This window comes from Microtus ochrogaster, chromosome 24, assembly GCF_000317375.1.
Source record: "Microtus ochrogaster isolate Prairie Vole_2 chromosome 24, MicOch1.0, whole genome shotgun sequence".
Classification (NCBI taxonomy): Eukaryota; Metazoa; Chordata; class Mammalia; order Rodentia; family Cricetidae; genus Microtus; species Microtus ochrogaster.
The window spans coordinates 21,280,000-21,293,917 of NC_022024.1; the positions used below are offsets into that span (position 1 = coordinate 21,280,000).

The following is a 13,918-nucleotide window of genomic DNA, read 5'->3' on the forward strand; positions in this document are numbered from 1 at the left end:
TAAGGAAGTTGAGCATGACCTTAGGTGTCTTTTGGCCATTTGAACTTCTTTTGTTGAGAATTCTCTGTTCAGTTCAGTGCCCCATTTTATAATTGGGTTGGTTAGCCTTTTACGGTCTAGTTTCTTGAGTTCTTTATATATTTTTGAGACTGAGATATTTTCATGAGTAAGATGGAAGTTATTTATCCCTAGACCTCCAATCTGATAGCCCTATGAGGTAGCAAACTCTCTCTGTGTATTCAATCATTATTAGATGCCAGCACGTACAATAAGGGCTCATCTATTTATGTGGAACCCAACAAATCAACACCTAAATCATATATGAAAATCCTAAAGGGAAACAATAAAAAATGTGTTTTCTATAGTTTTTTTTTTTAAAAAAAGGAGAGAGAGAGAGGGGGGGGGGCCTGGACTGAGTAATTTGATTTAGTGGAGAAGTGGTTAACAATAACAAATGAATATAAGATAAGAAATTTTAAAGTCTAATAATTGCTTGGGAACTGGTTTAATTATGTCTTACTCTCTTTAGCCTAGGCTATCTTTAAATTCACACCAGTCCTTTTACTATAATCTCTAAATTGATAGGAATATATGCGAAAGCCACAACACCCATCTTACATTCAGTATATAACATTTACAAATTATGTCTTTCCTTTTCCATACTAGGAACTGAAGCCCGGGCCGTATGCATGCTAGGTAAGCTTTCGACTACTGAACTAAATACCCATCCCTGAAACCTTAGGAGCTACAATTTCAATTTACCAAAGCAAGATTGCATAAATTACAAAAGAATAGAAATTGACAAAATAAAGATAAAAAATAAATAAAAGACTTTTGTTAGTAAAGAAAAATCACTGAAAATTTATAGAATTTCTTTCTGGAGCCCTATACTACAGGCAGTTTATTGAGTTCAGAGATGCAAGCTAGTAAGTCACAGTGGAAAACTGAATGTAGTTTAGATGATATTTAAGATGTACACAAACATGCAGCCTGGAAAGATGACCTTTTTGAAAAGAGAACAGAAATTAAAAACAACAATGAGCAGGAAAAATATTTGTACCATTAATAACAGAAAAAAGATTTATACTTTGTTAAAATCATAAAGGAAGATGCTACAGGATTTAGGTAGTTTCCAATTTAAAAGTATCGGAAACATTTTTCACAATATATAATATAAAATTAGTAAATAACTATACAGGCTAATGTTGTTTGCCTGGAAGTAAACAAGTAAATAACAACCATAATTAGACAATACTATCCAATTATCAGCAGCTTTTTAGGTATTTAACTTGCCAATATGAAGTAAGAATGGGTGGGACACTAAACACTATATGCAAATATATACCAAATATATAATTAAATATATAAAATTATATATATATAATTTTAGACATACTGTCTCTAAATTCACTTGAAAATGCATTAAATGTGATAATAAAGACATAATCATCAAGGGACTAGAGATATATCTCTAAGTTAAGGACATTTGATGCTTTTGAGAGGACCAAAATTTCATTTCCAACTTTACCATGACAGCTCCAACTACTCGAAACTCCATTTCCATGGTTGCTGTTGCTCTATAATGGTTTCCAAGGGCTTTGCATGCATATAATGCATACATTTACATGCAAACAAAACACATATGATAAAAATAAACTTTAAAATTTTCAAAGAATAAAAATCTAATCACCAGACAACTTGATATTTTATAATACAAATCAATAAAAACCATATTTATCATGAGATTTCTATTGCACATGTTTTTGTTGCAACCAACTGGAATCAGAACGTAAAGAACTCATATCATTCTAACAAAAAATGAAGTCAAAGCAAATTATTTTGTGGGTTAAAGAAACTTATTTTAAAATGTTACAAAGTAGCTGGCTTTAGAACATGGCATTTATTTTTTAGGTTTTCTCTTCATTAATATTTTTCTTCGTAAATTGTCTTTATAAATGGCATAGCATTTTGTTATTGAGTCTGACAACTGCTTTAATTAAAATTGCTTAAAGCCATGCTTTAAAGTAACCAGAGATTAGCAAAAATCAAAGGAAGTCGCCTTTCTGAGGTTCAAAGAACAGAGAACAGGCAAAGCAAGATGCAAAGTAAGGGACAGTAGGCCATGGATTTTGCCTTCTACAGGCAAAAATGCTTTCTTCGACACTGAAAGGAGAGGCTGATGAAACACCATGACCAGAGTGCTGTAAAGTAATAGAAGCCTCTGTTACTTTTCCAAACAAAGATGCTGAAGCGGGCCTTCTGTATGACTCAGAGTGAATTTTATTTGGGGTGTTCTGTTCCGTGACAGGATAATCTTGTGGTGGTTTAGCTGGGATGGAATCACATCCCTCAGCTCTCAACTACTTTTGGTTTACAGTCAGCCAAGTTCACATTTTGCTTGTTCTGTTTCTTAACTGAGCTTCAGCCAATATATCGTCTGGGTTTTAATGATGGTCTCAATAAGTTGGTCCCTTACAATGAAAGATCTGATCTTTACACAGGAATTGTTTAAAACTTTGTCTGAGTTCTCCTGTGAAACCAGTTAGCGTTATGAAGAACTGGGAAAATTTTCCAAGAGTATGTTAATAAGTGACTATGGCAGTAAATATCAGTATTAAAGAAACAGAAGGCCACAGATATTTCTAAGCTAGACCTGCTTATTATATCATGTTTTCTACATATTAAAAACAGGAAAGGCTTGAGCTTTAGCTCAGCTGATCATCAGACTCACTGAAGTCTTACTAGTTAATGTTACTGAACTGTACCTGGTGTGGCCAACCAACACTGGTAGATCAGAACCCAGGATCTACTGAAAAGTCATTTTACTTTGTGGAGTAACTGTGACAACACATCTTCCTTTTGGGGAAGTCTGCTTTATACTTTCTCTATGTATCAAATGCTTCTACATATGAATTCACCAGGCAGCCCTGGAATGTGAAGGAATCCCTTCTCCATTTGTAACCAATGAAGGGTTGACTTGAAATTGTTTGACAGGAGCTATGGACAGTTTAGAACCATGTGGCAGCATCAGAAGTGACAATAACTTAGACATTAGAGAAACGAGCACCTTCTTTTAGACTTTCCTAAATGTTGGCTCTAGCATCTTCTTGATTTGAAAACCAGAGTCATTTCACTGACCTTTACAGGAAAAAGAGGTGTAAGATGCTCGTTCTCATCACATTCAGCATTATGCATGCTATAGTTTGTGTGTACACAGAACTGATTTACTATGAGTTTAAAGACCTGCTTCATTTTCCAAAGAGCATACATACATTCTGATTACTAGGTTAAGCAATAAGTAAGAGAACGCCTCAATTTAATAAGTTGGCATTCAGTTTTCTTTTATTTACTTACTCTTTAATATTTAAATGAATGGTCGCAATATCTTTCCCTGGCTTGCCTGGCAATTTTCACATAGCCCAGATGAACCTTGAACTTGCAAACTTGAGTCAGCACTTTCAAAGGCTGTGTTCACTGCTGCACCTGGAAAAGTTGGCGTTTTTAACCATCAGATTTTATAGTTTTATGGACTTGTGTGCTTAGTTGCCATGAACTAAATTTAGAAACATGCAGTTCACAAACTTACAAAGCCAGCAAGCCCTTAATATTTATGAGGGGGTTCCACAAAAGAAGCAGTGTGAAGGAGCAAGCCCACGATGCTAAACAATGGTGCAAAGCAATGGTGTCATACGAATAATGTGTGACACTCACATGGCAGCAATGTTTGCACGGTTTTCTAAACACACCACACACACACACATACACACACATGCACACACATACACACACATACACACGCACAAACACACACACTGAGAGAGAGAGAAAAAGAGACAGAGAATCGTGTAATTTAACATCAATATTGCTTTCAGCATCTTGTATACTTTTTAACTTTCTTTGGGGTATGTGTTGAATGTGAGCTCTCCTATGCCACAGCATGTGGTCTGTGAAGGTCAGCAAATAACTTTTGAGAATCAGCTCCCTCCTCTACCATGTAAGCAAGTATCACAATGAAATCCATTGTTTTGAATAGTTAGTATAAACTATTGATAATTGAAAATAATAGCTTACACAAAGCTCAATTCTGGAAAATCAAAAGTCTGTTTTAAATACCTTTGTTATAATCTATAAATTCTATTGTATATGAGGATGGTTTAAAGACATTTGGATCTTAAAATAAGTCTAAAAACAAGGCTGTTCATATAAGAAAGGTCTATTGTCTCTCCGAAACAATCGAGTTTTCTAATGGATGCTATTTTTAAACAATGGTAACTGCATTAAATTTTTCTTTTATTGTTCAAAGTAGATGCAATTGAGACTGAAATGGGAGATGCTTAACTCCTAATAACTGGTGTTCATTAGTCACCACGCTTTGTCAAAACTCTTTCATGATAGTGAAATTCTTAGCATCATCTCAGCTACCTGCCCTGGTTTTAATTTTTTGAATGTTACATATTTCTTCCCAAGGCGAAGAGGAAGACGCCCTCTCCAAGCCGACCAGTGCAGATGAAAAGTTAGGAAAGAGTAAAGAGTACACCTACCAGTGGCTTCATACACAAGTGGGCTTTCCAGAAACAACTAGTTCCAGAACCCTGAAATGGTGAGGTCATTTCCTTCAAATTAGATTTTTGTATCGTAAACAAATCTTGAAAAGTGAAACCTGGGTTAATTGTGCTAAAACAAATACAACTTCTTAGCCAAAAGCCAATACATCACATCGCCAGAGGCTTTCATACAGCGTGGATTTAATTGTTCTTTACAGTTCTCCCCAAAAGTGTTTAGGAAGAGCTCTAGTCTGTTATGCTTAAGACCAATAGACGAATCATGCAGTCTCCTCTGCTTCATCAAGAAAACGTGTGGTAACTTGTAACTGTCGGTCATGTCAGTATATAGATTTGTTTTAAAAATTAGTCACTTGTGAAATTGACAGCTACATTTGTGGATTAAAGTTTTACGATGTTATATGTGACATGAACGTTCATATTGGAGGACTTCAGCCCATTTAACTTCTTACAAAACGTGGACATCATATGAAAGCAAAGCTTAAAATAGAAGTATTTTGCTATTTGACATATTTACTGTGATCAAAGAATGAAATAAAGACATTGATAATTCTCATGTTTTAAGATGAAGTATTATAACTAATGAAAACATAAATTTATTTCACGTTCACATTAATCAGGTTAACTGAATTCATAGGAATATCATCTTTATAATTATAACAAATGCAACAAAATCTATTAGTTATCTCTGTTATCTAGATATAAGAGATTTTGTTGCAAAGTTAAAGTGTTAATATAGATGTGATGCAGTGGAAAATATAAACAATATTTTAAGGTAAATTTTAAATGCCTAAACTTTCAATATTACCACTTACTGGTAATAAAACCTGTATCTAGGAGATGAAACAATCAATCAATCCCTCAGATTTTTTATTAACTATATATAAAATATTATTTTGAAATATATTCCAAAAAATTACTTTATATGTAGAAAACCTGTGTGTGTGTGTGTGTGTGTGTGTGTGTGTGTGTGTGTGTAGATGTAGATTTTGGGGGAAGTGCACGTATATGTGTGCAAATGCATGTGTGTATGTTATTTTGAAGTCAGAAGCCATATCTGGGAATCACTGATTTAGGCTAGGTTGGCTTCCCACAAAACTCTATGGATATGTTCCGCCCCCCCAACCCACAGTTCTTTGATTCTAAGCACAGAGCACCATGCCTTAAATTCTCATTATTGAACCATCTCTATAGCTCCCAAAGACAAAAATTTAAAGAAAATTTGATATCAGAATATTTTACCAGAGTAAAATTAAACTGCACTGTGAATATTTGTAGGGTGCATCAAACATAGTAGAACACTAAAGTAGAAAACTTCACTTGCTTCAAATGAAAGTTTAAGACTGTAAAAACCACAAGTGATGATTCAGGCTTGTAAGCCCAGTCCTTGGAGGTGGAGACAAAGCAGCAAGTTTAGGCTTGCCTTTGACTACATGGTGAGTTCAAGTCAAGCCTGGACTCGTGGAACACTGTCTCAAAAAGCCAAAGAAAAATGGGGACAAAATAAGTAAATGTCGTTAAAAAACACTTAGATTTTCTAATAATTTATTAAATATCACTGTTAGCTCTTTCAGATGTTTGCTCATTAACATTTATATTTTAAAAAGAGATTACTATTGAAGTATTACTTAGATATTAATTTTTGTGAAACTTAATATAATATATATATATAACAGTGGAATTATATATATATATGATATGTGCATTTATTATATGTAACATAAATTAAAGCTGTTATCTCTATTTTATGTATAAAGATGTTTGGGCATTTTTTAATATTCTTTCTCTATATTTATACTGTAACTTTTTTTTTCCTTTCTTGCCACCATGAAGCAATCACTTCTTGCCTGAGTTAGATCCAGATGTACTCAATGGTGGAAGAGTTCAACTTGTGGTAAGAAATATGTTTAAAGTTAAAGAAAAATGTTATAGACACACATACTCAATAAATAACACTTTAAAATATACTCATAATATGTTTAAACTATGGAATATCACAACTGTATCTATTTTGGGGAAACCTCAAATGCCATGTGCTAAAATAATAACATATTTTCTTGACTTAAAATATAATGTTACAATATGACATTGTTTAAAATAATAATTTTATTTGACAGATGTAAAAATATTAACCCGTTACCATTTTAAAACAAAATTACTCTGGATGGGAAATTGCTTAATGAGATTATTTTCTTGAAAATTTTAAGAGCCAAATATAAAGATTACAATTGAAAGAAACAGCAATATGAGTTTCCAGCTTGGAAAATCAAACTGTATTAAAAGTAACAAGTGATTAGCAGCTTAACCCCTCCAAGTTTTATGGAGTGCAGTGGTACTCTGGTAAGTATTATTTGAGCTTTAAGGCCACATTCTAATCATCTCAATAAGAGTGTCGTCTAGAAAATGGAAGGCATATGCTTGTTAAATTCACTTTGCTGTAAGCTACTTGAAGAAAGACTTTGTAAATAGAGGACTATAGCCAACATTGGGATCTAGAAAAGTAGATCTCATAAAAAGGAAACTTTTCAGCGTTGTCTCAGAATTTTGGAGGAGGGAATCATGACTGATTACAGTGGAGAGCACCTCCCTTTATAAAAGACTAACAAATCTCCCTAGCTCTGATTCTACATAGACCAAGAAAATGGATTATTATTTTGTTTTCCAGTGAGAATTTAACAGCCAAATTACTTTTCTTTATGATAAAAATAATATTATGGCTGTAAGAGCACTTCCATGCCATTTTCTTGAACACTTTTTCCAAAGGCTTTCCTGAATTTGAGCAATAATTTATGTGTGTGTGTGTGTGTGTGTGGTGTGTAGTATATATTTGTATACATAAATATGTGCATTTAGACAGAATAAAAGGACAAGATAATTTTATGCCCCTATTTAAAATTATTACTCATTAAATATTTTCCTTTATTCTAATAAAATTCCTCTGTGAGGGTGTCATGCATATTATCCTAGTAATTTTAGAACATCAATCTGTTAGATACATATATTTGACTATATTTTTGCACAAGTTTATTAATGGTCACTTTTTTCCTTCCTTTTTTCCTTTCCCCTTTTTGGGGCGGAGAGCAGAGATTCTCTGGGTGCCTTGAAACTTGCTTTGTAGACAAGGCTGGCCTCAAACTCACTAAGATCCACCTGCCTCTGCCTCCTGAGTGCTGGGATTAAAGACTTGTGCTATCACTGCCTGGCAATGGCCACATGTGGCCAATAGGAAGGAAGGAAAAAAAAACATTAAATGGCAACAAATTATTAATAATGGAGATAAAAACATTTTTATACCTCTTATTATACTTCAGTATTATAGCACAAGGCTATAATCAAATTTAATTTCTGCATGTAAAGAAGCAAGGGCAAAGAAACTGAGAAAAATAGAAAATATCATTTTATAATATTGTAAAATATTTATAGTGTAAAATATATAAGAAAATATGTTAACAATATATAAAAGTATGTTGATAATTGGATTAAATTGATAAATGAAGCAAATTCTGGGGTTTTCCAGAGAATAACCTTGTTTCAGGTTATAAATTATTCAGATTTTAAAATTTGAGAATACGTTGTCTATGAAATTACCCCTTCCATGTCAGCATACTTGATGGTATTGTAATCATTCACGAATTGCTAGGTAACCATATTATTGTGGTATTATGTGTAAGTCCTCTGTTGTTTCTAGGGTACATAATTGTACAGAAGACATCCTGTTCCTCTGCTGTTGTAATACTCCTATACCCTCTTCCATGATGTTTACAGAGGCTTAGGTTTAGGAGTTTTATGGTAGATGCATCCATCCCTGCTGAGCTCACCATGGCGACTTAACCACTGAATTACGATCAGCTGTGATTTTCTGTACTGGACCATTTGCTGCAAAGTGAGGTTTTGTTTTGTCTGTCTTGAATAGGGTGAGAACTACATTTATCTGTGGGTGTAAGGATAAGTTTCGCAATACAGTTTAGAATTCTGCTGATCTAGTAATGTAGTGTTAGTAGTTTCTACTCTATGTTCTTATGTGTCCCAGCACGTTCATTAGGTTTCTAGTTCCAGATGTGATTCCCTTTCTACTGAATATACCGTAAGTCTAATTAGACAGCTCTTGCTTACCACCATGCTATAAAAGCCACTCTCGAACCTGTAGTGATGTCTTGGCCTGCTGGACATGCTGTGGCTCACGCTGATGTAGGAGGGGGAAATTGCCGAGCAAGCGCACCCTTAAGCAAATACAGACAACTAATGACCACTGATAAAAGGAGGTTCTGTCTCTCCCAGGGATGATCCCCCGAATTGATTATCCAATAACAACTGGTCAGCCCTGAAATCAAATGTACACAAGCAAGATTGAACAACTCAACAGACGGTAGTTATGTATTTACATGCAAATGTATCTAATAATATAATAATGTCATATATGTAACAATAACAACAAAAAAGAGGCCATCAATTTGAAGAGCAATTAGTGGGGGTGGTATGGAGTGGTTCTAAAGAGAAAAGTGTAGAGGGGGAAGTGTAATTATATTTTGATTATTTTTAATTAAAGAACTTTAGTGAAGAAAAGTTAGAAATATATATGCAACAGATGAGCAACTAAACATTTCTCCTAACGTAATGAACATTCATTATGAAAATAGTACAAAGGAGGTTGAATATAATTTAAATAGATTCTCAATATTTAAAATTCTCAAAGAATTTTAACACACATTCATTTTAAATATTGTACAAATTTTTAGAATTGTTTTGTTCATAATAGCTGCAAAACTTAACACAACCAAAGTCCACTTAGTGCATGAAAATATAACAGTGGAAGACAGGTGAAGTGGATGTAAAATGAAATCAATGCATGGTAATAAGCAAGAAACTATTAACATGCACACATAACATGATATTAAATAGAGTTTACCTCATATTATTGTAAAATATTGTAAGTTTTAATCATTTCACATTCTGAAATATCACAGTGCTGACTCAATAGATAGCATATCAGTAGTTGCTACTTGCCTAAGGGTGCAGGAGCATAAACGTCCTTCTTTGGAATAATGAAGCAGTTTTTAGACTTGATTGCAATGGAAGTTATAGCAATGTAATGAAGAGTAATAAAACAACAACCAAAACAGAAATTACCTTTAAATCCTGATCAAGATGTAACAGGGTATGTTTTTTAAGTATGGTAATAGGAGACTAGAGACATGGTCCGATGTTTAAGTTCACTGGTTGCTCTTTCAGAAGACCTGAGTTCTTTTTCCATAACCCATACTGAGTCTCACCTCATCTGTAACTTCAGTTCCAGGAGAGCCAACGCTCGTTCTGGCCCCTCCAATGTCAGCACATAAGTAATACTCAGACATACATAGGCAAAACCTGCACACCGAGAAACAATTAAAATTTTAAAGTAGGTTATCATTATGCCTTCACTTAAAAATTACAAAGCATGTAAATGTTTCTCAACATCATATTGATTAAACATTGGTCGATGTTCTTTACTAATTTGTGTAAAACTTTATCGTTAATTAAGTTGTGGTAGTTGTAGATAGATCAAACTCTAAATATTTATAGATTTCTGTTCCAAATTCTGATCCTTTTAGTGAGATGCAGTTGGGCTTTACGACTGCACAGGTGAACTGCAAAAGAAAATGTCCAGAAAACAAAACCTTAAAAAACTCTTTTCAAAGTTACCATTTGGTAAATAATTGATGATATTGTACTCCATTTAGAATACTCTTATCTGAACTGAGTCTACCGATCCCACTATTCATATATTTCTGTAATGTAAATATTAAATTTGTGCTTACTTATATTGCTTGAAGGATAGTTATCCTTTTGTCTTCATTGAACCCCTACTGATGGACTTAATATAAGAATGAGGTATTTGGGGAAATACCCTGTGGAGTGAACCTGTAAATATGTCTTTCTTATTGTCTTTTATGCAATGCACTAGGACGTCTACCCACATGGAATTTATATTGCATTAGTTGTTATTTGTAAGAGATAGATGATTTAAGCTATAGGGATGGATTGTCTAAGTTACATGTAAACACTGCATCTTTTGACATATATATGACTTGCCATCCTCAATAGTCAACATGGTCCTGGAATCAAGGGATTCAAAGGAATTACTGAATAAGTATATTTGCCTATTCAGTCTGATTTTATGTCACTGTGGCAAATACATAAAAAAAAAAACTCCATGAAGGAAAGATTTCTTTTGATCCACTGTTACAGAGGCATAAGTCCATAGTGACTGGAATCTGTGTTTCTGGGACAATAGTGATAGCAGCTAAGAGCTGGAGAGAAACAGGAAGAGGCCCCAAAAAAAGACATAGACTCGAGTGTCATATTGCTTTTTACTTAGCCTTACCTCCAATTTTTGCCTCATATCCCATTTATGCCAAAGATTTTTAGTTCCTCGGTGGGGTAATCCACAGACTGTGAGACCTCATGATCCAATCATGCAGACCAGATCTACTAGCTCAGACAAAGCCTTCCAATTATAAGCCTTTTGTGGAAATGCCTCATATCCCAATGATAACAAGCATGTGGAAGAAAAAGATATATTTTCCTTTATAATTTTTCTGTTATCTGATAAGATAGTGCTAAAGCCAATATTTTAGATATATAATTTAAACATTAATAATCCACGAGCTATGCTAGATTCACTGAAAGCCATGGATTGAGCCTATATATGAAATTCTAGGTTTCTGAGGAAGTCTGCCAGAGTCCAACTACTTTGTCTTCTGTGAAGTAAAGCAAAAATCTTTGAATAATTAAACTTAAGCTGTTAGATGGCACTTTTGTGAAGTCAAATGTTCCTGGTAAATTGCACTTTAAATTTTTATTTTATGTTTTATGGCTCAAATTTGAAATATGGCCCACAGGTTTGTTTATGGAAGTTTAGAAAAGTTTGCTCATTAATTCGTATGTCTATAGCTTGGGGGGGCTATTCCATTGTGTATACAAATTTAATATGTGTTATACCACATAAATGTGCACAAATTTTGTAGATTAAAAATTATATTTATTTCAGAAAAACAAATATTTGTATTCATTTGTGAGTGAGAATGAAAAGGTGGGAAAAGAAAGGAAAAAAAATGACAAACCAGATATGGTGTGTGTTTATATTCTTATCACTGGAGAGCTCCAGGGCAGCCAGGAAGAGAGCAGAGATCCAATGAAAAGAGGACAGGAATAGGGAGGGATGAGGAGAAAGAGGAACAGAAGAGGAGGAGAGAAAGCGAGAGGAAGATGGTGACATCAAGGAAGGTTGGGGAGGGGGAGGAATGTAAAGGAGATGGAAGAGGGGAGAGAGAAGGCGGTGATATCAAATGTGAAAGAGTGTATTTAGATTCTGATTCCTTGAGTCTATATAACTCATTACACAGAGATAGTTTTCTAAACCACAATGGTGGTTTCTTCCCTTTATTTCCCTGTGCTTAAGTTTTCCTCCCATCAAACATTTAGGGCAACACTCTCTCACGGGAATCCAATTATAGAGTGGTTTGGGGTAGATCCCATCCACTTAGAGACTGCTTTGGTTTTTTATAACAGCATATTCTCCACTTCGCAGCTCAGTCTTGATAAATTCCTAATGATAAAAGACATTCTGTAAGAGAATATTCTATAGGTGACAAGTAATTCTTTTGATGTTAAGTATCAATATGCCATAGTAATAAAAGTACAATAGTGATTTCAGATGATGGAATAATCCATTGGGTATATAAATATGCCTTGAAATTACTATATATTTAACAATACCTCAAAATGAGATCATTTGATGTGTAATATTTCACACTGATAATGGTTATAATGAAAGGGTATGTACAGTCTTTGATGCAGTGGTCCACAAATATGCAAAATCCATTTCAAGGATTGTTGATAGAAAATAATGCTATAACCAGTGTGATAAAAAATACTACAAAATAATATAATATGTCATCTTTAACATTTAATTAACTATTAAATAATATACTTGGTCAGTAAGTGAGGTTAAGCTGTTTATAGTTTCACCCATTGCCTTTAAGATTGATTTTCATCAAAATTACTCTACTAAAATGTTTTCTTTTGCTGTACAGACTCAAATAGCAAACCTCAATTTTAAAATCGGCTCTTATTTGCAAAACATCCTTTGACATAGTGCATTTGTTCTGGCTGGGCAGCAATAAAGGATTGTGGTATCATTTTGAAGAAGGTTGTTTGACAGAGCCTGTTTGTTTATTTGGGGTAATGTGAGCTGCATTCAGAAAATGCCATATTTTGTTTCATGATTGTATACATTCTCTCTCGTTGCTCCCAGGCAAGACTTGTAAGCAGAGAAGACACGGATTTAGACCTTTTTTCCATGACCAGTGGGAGTTCTTTGTCTACAAACAAAGACAAAAAAAGCCAGGCACACAGATACTCATCGGGATCCTCAAGTAAGCTATGGTTTCCTTCAGAATTAATCTAAAAATCACAGATGAATTGACAGAAGCTAATGCCAGCAAACGTTCTTTTACAGATAGGGGTTAGGGTACCAACCATCAGTGCTCCCCACAGACGTGCCTTTGGCCTCTTTTCTTCCATTACATGGCTTCTTTGATATTGACCAAATTAAATTATTACTAAAATTAACAGCATCAGTATTTCTTGAATTACATTATGTCAGTTCAGGCTCTTCCCTCATCCACGCCCTTGATCATGTTGAATTCTTTGATCTTTTTTTTTTCCTAAAGATTTTTAGGATAACTTTTAAAAGTAGAATTTGTGTATTAAACCAGAGCACTTAGATCTTTGTCATTAATAAATATGTTAAAGAAATTTACCTTCTAAAAAAAATTCCAAATGTAGCAGAATTTTACATGATAAAGTAATGAATGAACATGCTTTTAAAAATATTCTAATTTGAAAAATATCATTCTCATTGTGTTTGTGACAGGTGACTTTATAGCCACGCCTATCTCATATGTCTATTATCTGTCATTTTTAATTGAGGGGTGGAAGAGCCTGATATCCAGGTATAAAATTATATCTGAAAAAATATATAGTAGTTATGAACTCTGAAAAAAGTAAACATGGAAAAATCTCTGCATCTTGTGGCATTTTATAGTAATAAACCCTGTTTTTCTAAGTTTTTATTGAATTTTTATCCTATACAATTTGAAATGCCCTGTAATACGTCATGATACACTAATATAAAAAGTGTTTCATTTCATATTATATATGGTAATTTTCCAAAACACAGTGAAATTCAAGTCTACACAGAAGTTTATGCAGCTTTCTCATTTTCTCATTATTCATTCTGAAAGCTTCAGTACTCCTTGATCTTATATCCATACAAATTGATATTCTGGTGCATGTGAAAAACTTAATAATCCTCT

General features: G+C 33.7%; 1 protein-coding gene across 1 annotated transcript in view; it reads left to right on the plus strand.

The window, feature by feature from the left end:
* The window catches only part of Lrriq1 (leucine rich repeats and IQ motif containing 1), a 134,114-nt gene extending 121,106 nt beyond the window's left edge, over nt 1-13,008 (plus strand). Inside the window, exons 25-28 of the mRNA XM_026784625.1 lie at nt 667-696; nt 4,468-4,600; nt 6,396-6,456; nt 12,856-13,008. Coding sequence (XP_026640426.1) covers nt 667-696; nt 4,468-4,600; nt 6,396-6,456; nt 12,856-13,008 — 377 coding nt within the window. The remainder of the gene's footprint in view (nt 1-666; nt 697-4,467; nt 4,601-6,395; nt 6,457-12,855) is intronic.
* Nucleotides 13,009-13,918: the final 910 nt, after the last annotated feature.